Source organism: Mustela erminea, chromosome 7 (assembly GCF_009829155.1).
Source record: "Mustela erminea isolate mMusErm1 chromosome 7, mMusErm1.Pri, whole genome shotgun sequence".
NCBI lineage: Eukaryota > Metazoa > Chordata > Mammalia > Carnivora > Mustelidae > Mustela > Mustela erminea.
Window position 1 is genome coordinate 66167933 of NC_045620.1, and position 12464 is coordinate 66180396.

General features: G+C 49.5%; 1 protein-coding gene across 6 annotated transcripts in view; it reads left to right on the forward strand.

Annotated features, from left to right (window-relative positions):
* LOC116595512 (metal transporter CNNM4) overlaps positions 1–12464 on the forward strand; it is a 57127-nt gene that overhangs the window by 15648 nt on the left and 29015 nt on the right. For 3 of the 6 annotated variants that reach the window (XR_004287726.1, XM_032351940.1, XM_032351941.1), the window contains exons 2-4: positions 9903–10046; positions 10397–10531; positions 12119–12288. The exons of the other annotated variants lie outside the window; for them this stretch is intronic. Coding sequence is in view for 2 of the 3 variants with exons in the window: in XM_032351940.1 (XP_032207831.1) it covers positions 9903–10046; positions 10397–10531; positions 12119–12288 (449 nt within the window). In the remaining variant the exon portion in view is untranslated. The remainder of the gene's footprint in view (positions 1–9902; positions 10047–10396; positions 10532–12118; positions 12289–12464) is intronic. 6 annotated transcript variants of the gene reach the window in all.

Sequence of the window (12464 nt, forward strand, 5' to 3'; positions counted from 1 at the left end):
TGGGCCGTAATTTAAGAGCCCAGTGAGGTTAAGAATTATTTACACATGTGTCCAATGAGGTATTATGAGGACTTTCATTTTTTTTTTTTTTTAAAGATTTTATTTATTTATTTGACAGAGAGAAATTACAAGTAGATGGAGAGGCAGGCAGAGAGAGAGAGGGAAGCAGGCTCCCTGCTGAGCAGAGAGCCCGATGCGGGACCCGATCCCAGGACCCTGAGATCATGACCTGAGCCGAAGGCAGCGGCTTAAACCACTGAGCCACCCAGGTGCCCCGAGGACTTTCATTTTTTAAAAATATTTTTATGACATGGAAAAACAATGCGAAGTATTTACAAATTATTTAATTTTAAAAGTATTTAATAAAAAGTTAATCTTTGGAAGTTGTCTTTGGAAGGCAGGATTATAAGTGATCTTAATGTCCTTTGTACTTTTGTTACCAATATCAGAAAAAGATATATACATATATATACAAATTAGATGTAAAACTCATTGAAAAATCAGGGAAGTTAGACGCTTGATGTTAATGATCTTAAGGAATTACATATTAGATGTGGTATTGTGTTCTATTGTGGTCTGCCAGGTAAGAGTCCTTATCTTTTAGAGATACTGACCCCAAGAGCCTGTAAAATTTATAGATGTTTACAGATAAAATCTGAGATTTGCTTCAAAATAAGCCAGTGAAGTGGGTAGGAGGGAAGAGGAAACAAGATTGGCAGCAGGAGTTGGAGTTGTTAATTGTTTAAGTTCAGTGAAGGGCCCTGAGGGTGTAATTATATTATTTCCTGTACTTTTGTAGATGCTTGATATTTTCCATCATAAAAGGTTAAAAAATTAGAGACTGCTGGCTAAATGAAAAATGAAAGCCATGAAGCCCTGTCCCTGGGTGAGAGACCAGTCTTAGGGTCTCCTAACTTCTGCTTGTCAATAGCTGCACCCCCGGGGTGTTTGGTTTAAAAGGAGAGTATTAGGGGTACCTGGGTGGCTCAGTCAGTTAAACCTCTGCCTTCAGCTCAGGTGGCAGGGTCCTGGGATCGAATCCAGCATCAGGTTCTCTTTGGCAGAGAGCCAGCTTCCCCCTCTATCTCCGTTTGCCTCTCTGCTTAGTTGTGGTCTCTCTCTCTGTAAATAAATAAAATCTTTATTTTTATTTTTTTTTTTAAAGATTTTATTTATTTATTTGACAAAGAGAGATCACAAGCAGGCAGAGAGGCAGGCAGAGAGAGAGAGAGAGAAGGAAGCAGGCTCCCCGCTGAGGAGAGAGCCCGATGCGGGGCTCGATCCCAGGACCCTGGGATCATGACCCAAGCCGAAGGCAGTGGCTTAACCCACTGAGCCACCCAGGCGCCCCTAAATAAAATCTTTATTAAAACAAAACAAAACAAAAGTAAAAGAAAGGTGAGTATTACTTAGGAAGCCCCTTTTCTGAATCCCAGCTTCTTCTCCCCCTCACAGTGTGATGATCCTGGACAGGACTTCCCTGAGAAGCAGTTTCCTCCTGTGAGTAGTAGATGTGAGAGGGATAGTGCCTGGGCTCCCTGCCCCAGAACATGCTTACCCCCACTGTTTCATAGCTGAGGGGAGGAGGTGGGCCCTGGGGGGCACATCGGTGTAGCTCCTTTGAGAGGGGACAAAGAAGGTCTGGCCATTCAAAAATTGTATACATGTACTGTTTGTTTTACTAACACGTATGTTATAAAACAAACACAAAAACTTAAAAAAAAAAAGATTTTATTTATTTATTTGACACAGAGAGATCACAAGTAGGCAGAGAGGCAGGCGGGGGGCGGGGTGGGGAGCAGGTTCCCCACTGAACAGAGAGCCCAATGCGGGGCTCAATCACCAGGACCCCGAGATCATGATGCGAGCCAAAGGCAGAGGCTCAACCCACTGAGCCACCCAGGTGCCCCCACAAAAACTTTTTTTAAAGACATAAGGATGAGGGGTCTGTAGCTCCTCTCACTTGGCTGGAGACCGATTGAGTGAGGGCAGGAGCCCCTTCCCCTAGGGACTGGCTGCTCAGATCCCACTGTCAGTCTGTGTATAAACAAAAGCTAAAGTCGCTTATTTGTTTTGAAATACAAATAAATGTGAATGGAGCCTGGAATGAATACCCCTTTTGGAGACCGTGTTCTGGAAGGTTCCAGATGGGCTGTTTGTACGTGCAGTGTCAGGCGGTCTTGTTGTCTTGCTCAGAATGGCTGGGCAAGTCTCCTGGTAAGTCTCTAGAAATGATTTTCTGTTTTGGCAAGTGGGCTGCAGTGTCTGCCTTTCCATTTCTCTTTTCCCTACGACTATCCTCCTGTCACTTCCTCTTTTTATTTTTCCTGCTTCACTCAGTTTTTTTCCTTTTTGTCTTGCTTTCCATTTTCCTTTTCCTTTTATTTTATCTTATTTATTTATTTTTTAAGATTTCATTTATTTATTTGACAGATAGAGATCACAAGTAGGCAGAGAGGCAGGCCGGGGGTGGGGTGGCAGTGGGGAAGCAGACTCCCCACTGAGCAGAGAGCCTGATGCGGGGCTGGATCCCAGGACCCTGAGATCATGACCTGAGCTGAAGGCAGAGGCTTAACCCACTGAGCCACCCAGGCGTCCCCTTCCTTTTCCTTTTAAAAATCTGACCAGCTAATAGTGGCTGTATTTATTGATGGCTTCCTTAATAAAATAAAAAAATAATGTATTTATTGTAGAAACTTTCAGAAAGGAGGAAAATGATTAGGAAATGAAGGGCCCCCTATCCCACCACTCCGAATGTGAGTATTTTGGTGTGTTTTCTTCTAGTAAGTAGCAATGAACCAGCTTCTGGTAAGCAGTGGACCAACTATAATGCTTTCTCCTATCCCTCAGTATGAGACATCATTCTTATCCTTTCTGATTATAAATATAAAAATAAGAAGGTAATACATGCTGATTTTAAAATGCATTAAGTGGGGAGCCTGGGTAGCTCAGTGGGTTAAAGCCTCTGCCTTCAGCTCAGGTCATGATCCCAGGGCCTGGGATCATGACCACCTGAGCTGAAGGCTCTCTGCTCAGCAGGGATCCTGCTTACCACTTTCTCTCTGCCTGCCTCTCTGCGTTCATGTGATCTCTGTCTGTCAAATAAATAAATAAAATCTTTAAAAAAAAAAAAAAATAATAAAATAAAATAAAAATAAAGTGCATTAAAGCAAAAGCAGAAGAAACAGGCATCCTTAATTTTCTTACTTTGTAACTTTTTGCTTTATGCAGATGGTGAACCACTGTCTCTTTAAATAAATTTCTGTCTGCATCAGCCTAATTTTTAGTGGCTGCAATACTGTGTCATAAACCACACTAGATGGACCCTCCTGGCCACAGCTTGCACACCAGCCTGGGTTTTCCCTTTGTATCAAGGTCTATCCTAGTGTGGAAGAAATGGCTGAGGCCAAGGTCTTGCACATTTTTTGTTTTGACACGTGCTGCCAAATCCTGAAGAAAAAAAGTGTCATTGTTCTCTCCAGTACTGCACTGTTTTAGTCTCTGTGGTCTAATAGTATATTTTAATTTATATTAAAATTAAACATCTCCCCAGTGTTCTCTTAAGTTGCTTATTGATTAAATGGCTCACTCCCTGCTCCTCCCCAGCCTGGGCTTCCTGCTTAGGGATACTTAGGGAAACTTGGTCTTGTGTGTAGCTCTCCCACCTGCCTGTGGAGGGGTCCCTGGGGTGGAGGGCTGTGCAGGGCTGTATCTCCTGTGGCTGTGCTCCTCTGCTTCCCTGCCTATGCCTGCCTACGCCTACGCCTATGCGTGCCCCACCTGTGTCATCTTGCTGGGCTGGGCTGCCCCTCCTACTGGTTGAGATCAGCACTATTAATAGTCAGCTTAATCTTTCCCCTTTGCTAGGGTGGTGGTGGGGGGGGAGGATTCCCAGGAAATTAGGTGCCCTGTTGCCGGCAAGTGCAGACCCATGGCCTGAGATCCCGTCTTCTGGCACCCAGAGGCCAGCACCTCTCCCCAAGGGAGGTGTGTGAGAGCTCTGGGCCTGTGCTGGGATCTTGGGAGGTCAGTGGCTGGAATTTGCTGGGGGACCAGCAGGGGAAGATGCCCAGGACACCACCTCGGGTAGTGGCCAATCCCATGTCTGATCTGGGGCCTCTGGATGTCCACATCAGAAAAAGCAGCTGGAGCTGGTAAGTGGGGCCTCTCAGGGACCTTGTGGACTTTGAAACCCAGCACCTTCTAAGGTGTCTTTCTTACGGTCTTTACAAGATTATAAAGTTTTTTTTTATGGGGGGAAAGGACACAGCAGTTTGCTAAGATACGCACTGTGGAAGGCGGAGGACTGGGCTCCCTGGGGCCCCAGGAGACCAGCTTGTAGGGATCCAGCAGAGTCTGGGGGTCTGCTGTGGATCCAGCAGAGTCTGGGGGTCTGCTGTGTTCCAGGCATGAGGTAGGCGGGGCTGGGGTATAGCATGGAGAGCAGTGAAGTCACAGTGTGGGCTTGGCCGAGCTGGACACCGGCCGGCAGCAAAGGCAGCCATACCAGTGCTGGTGAAGGGGGGAGGGAGAGCTGGGGCCAGGCTGGGCAGGGAGTGCCCAGGGTTGAGCCCCTCAGGGCGGAGCCAAGGGTGCACAGGGACTCAGTCAGGTTCTGAGGCCTCTTACTCTGCCCCATTCCAGATGGGAGAGGGCAGTGAAAGAGGCCTCCCTGTGGTTCTCTGACGGAGAGGAGACCTGGCGGAACAAAGGTCGACAAAGGCAGAGTGGGCAAGCTTTCCAGCCAGGTGTGGCCCAGAGCAGATCGAGGGCGACCTCATGGTGCCTCCTTTCCCACAGCCAGTTTGCCCTGTACGAGCAGCGCATGAGTGTAAAAGGCTCCAGAAGCCCTGAGTCCCTGGGGAAAGCAGTAGGAGAGTGTTTTTCAGAGCTACTTCTAATGGGTATGTTTCTTTTCTTTCTTTTTTTTAAAGATTTTATTTATTTATTTGACAGAGGGAGACACAGCGAGAGAGGGAACACAAGCAGGGGGAATGGGAGAGGGAGAAGCAGGCTTTCCACAGAGCAGGGAACCCAATGTGGGGCTCGATCCCAGGACGCTGGGATCATGACCTGAGCCAAAGGCAGACGCCCATCAACTGAGTCACCCAGACGCCCTAATAGATGTGTTTCTTTCTGATTATAAAATTAATACTCTCTCTTCAGAAAAGTATAAAAAAGAAACAAACCATATCCTGAACCCCTCCATACTTTCAGGTTTAATCATATGAAAGTATCATTTTGGCTGGTCAAAAATAGTCAAATATGAACAATTTCACATGGAGGAGCCACATACAAGCATTTTGCTGTTATTTCCTCAGTCTTTTTTCTTTGAATAAGGACTACTTTGAAAAATGGGGGCTTCTTAGCTTTTGGGGTAGATGTATTATTTACATTTTCATGTTCCATTTCTCACCCAGCCACCCCCAAAATCCAATTATCCAGTTGAATGGACGCTGGTAATAAAATGAGGGAACTCATTAAAATAAACATTCTGTAGTAGACTTAAATTTCATACAATGAGGATCATAAATAGAGGTCCCCTGTTGGTCCTTTTATTTTAAAAGGTAAATTTTTTTTAAAAAAAGATTTTATTTACTTATTAGAGCACAAGTAGGCAGAGAGGCAGGCAAAGAGAGAGAGGGAAGCAGGCTCCCCACTGAGCAAAGAGCCTGATGCGGGGCTCCATTCCAGGACCCCGAGATCACGACCAAGCCGAAGGCAGAGGCTTAAACCCATTGAGCCACTCAGGTGCCCCCCAAATCATCTTTAAATTACAGAAACTTCTTAATTACTAAAATTCAAAGGAATTCTTCTCTCGTCTTCATCCCTTTCCCCCTTCGCATTGATTACATTTCTCCTAAGGAAACATCTGTGTGAATGGAGTCCTTTATTCCACAGATACCTGTTAAACACTTGGTGTGTGCCGCTCACCATTCTGAGTTTTGAGGACACAGACTAAAGCCCCTCCTGTAATGCGCTCAAAATCTAACAGAAGATGGGCCATAAACAATAAATACAACGAATAAACATATTATGTCATATATTTTAGGTGAGTTCATGACCAGGGTTAGGGCGCTGGAGGAAGGATCGCATTTTTCACGGAGGCCCTCAGGGTAGACCTCACCGAGAGGGCCCCCTCCGGGGGATCCCTGCAAAAGGAGCAGCCTCAGGTATGAGGAACAACAAGGAGGCCTTGTGGCTGACTTGAGCACTGGAGAGAGGAGTACAGATAGGAGATGGTCAGCACCAAGGGCTCTGGACAGCCGGGCCACTCGGGCCGGAGGCTTTTACATGGGGTGAGACAGGAACCACTGGAGGGACTTGGTGAGACATGAGGTGACCTGACGTCACCCGTCTTACTGCTGTGTTGAGAGCTGACCTGGGCCCAAGATAAAGCAGGGAGATGACTAGTTTAGCCGTCTGGGTGAGAAGGAGGTGCATGTGGCCCAGAATGTGACTAGCAGTGGAGGCCCCTGGAAGAGCTGGAGTCTGGAGTCGGGTGCGGGCAGAGCTGAGGGGATCTGATGGAAAGGTTGGATGGAGAAGGATAGAGAAAGAGAGGAGGGACAGTTGACTCCCCCATGGCCTGAGCTACCCGACAGACAGAGATGGGGAAGGCTGGGGGGAAGAAGGGCAGGAACTTGATTTCGGCCATGTGGAGTTCAAGGTGTTGGGCTTCTGGGAGGAGCTAGCTAGCTGTCAGCTGGCAGTTGGGTACAGAGTTTGGAGGGTGCGGGAGAGGGCTGGGCCGCAAGTGTTTGAGACACCTTGACATTCAGTTTGTGTTTAAAGTCACGAGGCAAGGGACAGGTCCAAGAACTGAGCCCTGGGACCCTCTGACATAGACGTCAGGGAGGAACAGCAGCCTCAGAGGGCAGTGGAGCAGCAGGAGAGCTGTGTGCTAGAAGCCAGGGAGAGGGAGCGTTTCCAGGAAGCGGGAGAGAGTGACCCCTGGTCAGAATCTGCAGCCCGAGCTCGAGACCCCACCACTGGAGGTCACTGGTGACCTTGGCAAGAAAGGTTCTCTGGGAGGGAGGAGACTCTGCCACAGTCAGTAGCAGTGGGCGCACGCGCACGCGCGCGCGCGCACACACACACACACACACACACACACACACACACACACACACACGGGGCGCTTAGCACACAGAGCTGGGGTGACTGTGGGCGGTGCTCCAGGTCTGTACACCTGCAAGTTACCTGTCTCTGGAGGGCGCCCGCCTGCCCCCCTCACACCACACACAAAGGAGCCTCAGAAAGAGGGCCCCAGGGCTGAGAGCAGCCCCAAGATTGGGGTCAGGGAGTCCACGTGTTTCCTTTGTATGACGGATGTTTCTGTCCTTTAGAGAAGCCACCAGCCTTTCCTGGTGTGGTCCAGTGTGACCCGTGACTGTGTGTCGGGATTTGTTGTAAGCCTTGGTTGGTTGGAGGTTCATTGGGGAGGAGGACATTTTTCTCAGGTTATTGAAGCTATGTCCCTTCTATGTGGGGACTCTGACTTCCAGGCTCTGAGCTAGCCACTGGCTATCTGAGCCACGTTCCGACGCACCCTGTTCCCTGGGACTTGGTCTATGCTGGTTTAGGCACAGAGGGTCCTTGCTCACCCTGGACACTCACTAATCTCCCTTTGTTTGTTCCCTTTAATTATGTTTTTTCCCTGATTTTTTCTCAATTAAAAAAATTATAGAGCCTATCAAACAGAACAGAATTAGAAGAGGACAGCGTACAGGGTACAAGGGCCCCTCCCCCAAACTCTGCTTAACCTGGGAGGTGACCACTGTTACTCTTCCCTGCATTTCAGGGCAGTTCACCACCCTGCCAGCCCTCAGTCCAGCAGACACCATGCAGTCTGTCCCCCTGCTTGCTCTTCCACCAGCAGCCTGTGTTGGGCTTCATTCCATATTCTGTCTGTCTGTTCCCTGCTGCTTTCTCCCCGGAGCAGTGGCAGGACTCCTGCTCCATTGCTATTGATGTGGGTAGTTTCTGGTTTGAGGTGGTTAAAAACAAGGTTCTATCGAACCTCTTTGCTTCTGTGCCTTTTCTGCTTTGGAGACGATTATATCCAGCTTCCTACCTGTGGAATATCTGAGTCCAAGGTTAGGGACCTTTGGTTTTGAGTCATGCTGCGTAATTGGCCTCCTGAAGTGCGCCCATTTACCTGCCCACCAACCCGAGGACCTGAGGGCATGCTTGTTTCCCTTGCTTCCCCCAGCATCGGGTGTTACTGGTCTTAGAGCATGCCAGTCTGGAAGGTGGTAAATGTGACTTTGTTTTAACTCTGGTTCCTTCCTGACTGAGCATCATTTCTCTTTCCAGAAGGCACTCCTGGGTGGGCAGCCTCCAGCAGGCAGAGAGGCCTGGGGGGCCAGACCCCCAGGGTCCTGGCTCTGAGGGGCTGCGGCCTGCTGGAAGACCTTGACGGAACACTTGCTCTCATCAGCCCCTGTCTAGAAGACACTAAGAAGTCTTTGAGTCTAGGCACGGTTCTGTCTAGGTCTGGTCTGGGTACATAGTTTGAGCAAGGTGCTGAAAGTTTTTTGACCATAACTCAGAGCTGGAGATGAGTGTACCACAGTGACTGACACGTGATGGTGAAAGTTGCACAAAACAGTCCCCCCCATCCGCCATCACATGTGGCGTACTCCGATATCTTTGTTATTTTATTTTTTTAAATGCTGGTCCTGAGAACTGGCAGCTCTCTGGAGTTCTGAGGGGCACATCCTGGGGTTGGGGGATCTGGAGTGGCCTTGGAGACTTGGAAAACGCCCTCTCCAGAGAAGTCCTTTGAGTGAGGACCTCAGACTGGGTTGTGAAGGGGAAGCTGCCCAGGAGACCCTGGCTTGACCTTCTCAGCTGGCCCAGGACTTTCTCCCTTTGGCTGCTCCAAATCTGGGTCCCTGTGTGGGCTACACAGCCCATCCGAACTACAGTGCAGGCCAAGCCTTGGCTGTCTCCCTCCTGTCATCCACTGGGACGAGGGGCACAGGAACAGGGTAGAAACCCAAAACAAGGGCCTGGAAAGCCCTGCTGTGCCCCCCCAACAAACTTCTATGGAGGGTCCCTCCTCCTCTCCCTCTGCCTTCTGACTTTCTCTTCTTTAGGTTGAAGAGGTGGCCCTTCTCTAATTATAGTACTTGCCTGGCCTAATTACAGCCTGGGCTAATTTGTTAATGGTTTTTGGGAACTGAGAGCCTTTGCCTTGGGCAGTATCATGGCCCTGGATGCATGCTGGGGCATTTGCCAAGGAGAGCAGGGTGAAGGAATGTGAGTGGCCCTGGAGGCCCCATGGGCAGCGTGGGCCATCAGAGGAACCTATGTCCAGTTGGCACCCACATGTCTCCAACCGACCGCTCCATAGTCCACAGCTTGTCAGTGTGTGTCTTTCCCTCCTCCAGGACTTTCAGGAGACCCAGGCGAGACTTTGCCATTTTCTTTCTTTCTTTTTTTTTTTTTTTAAAGATTTTATTTATTTATTTGACAGAGAGAGATGACAAGCAGGCAGAGAGGCAGGCAGAGAGAGAGGAGGAAGCAGGCTCCCTGCTGAGCAAAGAGCCTGATGCGGGGCTCAATACCAGGACCCTGAGATCATGACCTGAGCCGAAGTCAGTGGCTTAGCCCACTGAGCCACTCAGGCGCCGCCAAGACTTTGCCATTTTCATTCTAATGAAACAAAAGCTCTTTGATGAAATGCCTTAAAATTTAAAAATGTACTTTTGGTTTTCCTTTTCATAAAAGCAACATCTGTTTGTAGCAGAAACTTTAGGAAATAGAGAAAAGGGAAAAAAACACCCATGACCCCACCCCAGTGACTCATGACCCCAAATGTGTTACTATTTTGGTGGAGGCATCTCATGACTGGGCCCTTTGCTTTTTTCTGACTCATTGCATCATCCCCCAAGGGAAGTCCCACCTGGCCATTGTGCAGAAGGTGAACAACGAGGGTGAAGGTGACCCCTTCTACGAGGTGCTGGGCCTGGTCACCCTGGAGGACGTCATTGAGGAGATCATCAAGTCTGAGATCCTGGACGAGTCGGATATGTACAGTGAGTTCCATTCTTCCACTTTTCCTGCTCACAGCCTAGGTGTCCTTAGGTGGGAAGGCCACACAATGCAGGGATGTGGGAGGCCCAGCGCCCTGAGGCCCAGGAACTGGGTGCCTCACACTGGCCAGGGTGAGCGTTGGGCATGTTGCTCAGATCGGTGAGAGGAAGAGTATCTTTGCTCCCCCTGGCCTTCGTGCCTCAGCATCGAGCCAGGGAGCCTACCTTGAATCAGACAGTGCTGCTTGCGTGTGGAAGAGGGGACTGCAGAGCCGGGAGCTGGCGTGCAGGTTCTAGTGTGTTCCTGAGTCACTGGGAACCGAATTCTCAGTTCTAGATTCTTTCTCTTACAGCCGACAATCGAAGCCGGAAACGAGTATCTGAGAAAAATAAACGCGACTTCTCAGCCTTCAAAGATGCTGACAATGAACTCAAGGTGAAAATTTCACCTCAGCTACTTCTGGCTGCTCATCGCTTCCTGGCCACGGGTAAGAGCAAGAGGAGGGCCCTCAGGTGTTGGTGGGATACAGTCATGGAGGGGAGTTCTTGGCCTCTGGCTATTTGAAAGGTGCAGGGGAAACGTGGCTGCCTCTGAAAGGGGGCAAGGTGGCTTCCCTCCATCCCTGGGGCGCTCCCTGTGGTGATTTGTTTTCTCTGTTGATGGGTTGTCACTGCAAAATTCTAGGAAGCATTCGGGTTCTGAAAATAACTACCGCGTGAGTGGGGAGGGCGAAATAAAAAAAAGAACCATTAGGAGTACCCGAGGTGGGCACTGGGGTTCCCCAGACCCCTGGATGCTGGGGAGAAGGAGGGCGAAGGAAGCCCTTGCACATGTTGTGGGCCCACAGCACTTGTCTGGCTCATGTACTCGTAGCCTGAACCCAGCTCTGTTCTCATCACTCCCCCCTCCCCTCTGCCTGCATGTGCTGAGGCCAGCAGGACTTGACCTCTAGATCAGTGACATTCCTCTCCTCTCACCCCTGATTCAAAGCCCCTTTGGGGACCTGGGTGATTGATTTTGAAAAGCTCCTGCCTGTTCCTCCCTCCTCCAAATCTGACTCTCTTCCCAACCCTCACTTGCTAAAGGGTGTTAATTCTTTGTTTTTCTTGCCAGGGCATTGATGATGGTGCTAATGATAATAATGATGGTAACATTTATAAGCGCTTTCCATATGTCAAGCATGTGTCTAAGTGCTTTACATGTATTACCATTTAACCTCACCATGACCCTACCAGGTGTTTTGTTTTTTGTTGTTTGGTTTTGTTTTGTTCTAAGGAGTTTCTATACCCAGTGTGGGCTCTAACTTGGGACCCTGAGATCAAGGGTCCTATGCTCTTGCCAGTTGTATGCTCTCAGCCGGGTGCCCCAACCCTATGAATTTTTTTTTTAGTTTTATTTATTTGAGAAAGGGAGAGAGTGTAAGCGGGGGAGGGGCAGAGGGCGAAGAGTAGGAGGAAAAGACTCTCAAGTGGGCTGTGGAGCCTGATGCAGGCTTGATCTTACCACCCTGAGTTTGTGACCTGAGCCAAAACCAAGAGTCAGACACTCAACTGATTGAGCCACCCAGGTCCCCACCCCTAAGAAGTTTTTATTTATTTATTTATTTATTTATTAAAGATTTTTTTTTATTTATTTGACACAGAGAGATCACAAGCAGGCAGAGAGGCAGGCAGAGAGAGAAGAGGAAGCAGGCTCCCTGCTGAGCAGAGAGCCCGATGCGGGACTCGATCCCAGGACCCTGAGATCATGACCCGAGCCGAAGGCAACAGTTTAACCCACTGAGCCACCCAGGCACCCCTAAGAAGTTTTTAATCCCCATTTTACAGATGAGGAAACTGAGACACAGGTTAGGTAATTTGCCCAAGGTCATGCGCGCCCAGTGTGGGAGCCACTATTCCAGCCTAGGCAGGCAGACTCGAGTCTGACATGTCTGGATCCAGGGGGTGCTGCTTTCCCACAGAGGTGCGGAACCGAGGGGAAGGAGGGCCTGGGCAGCAAGCAAGCACAGTGACCGTGTTCCCGGTGCTGTCCAGCCAGGCCCCCTGTGAAGTCATTGTCGTCTTTCTTCCAACAGAGGTTCCCCAGTTCAGCCCCTCTCTGATATCAGAGAAGATCCTGCTGCGGCTGCTCAAGTACCCAGATGTCATTCAGGAACTCAAGTTTGATGAGCACAACAAATACTACATCCGCCACTACCTGTACACCCGGAATAAGCCGGCGGACTACTTCATCCTCATCTTGCAGGTGGCCGGCCTGCTCCCTACCCGCCCTCCTGTGCCCGCTCTGCCTCCTCACCTGCTGAGTTGGCTGGGGGATTCGGGGCTTTCTCCTGTGCGGCCTGCCCCCGAGCCTCTGCTTCCCCTTTGCCCATCCTCCTCCCGAGAGACCACCCTTGAACCTCTGGGTCAGGGCACCTGAGT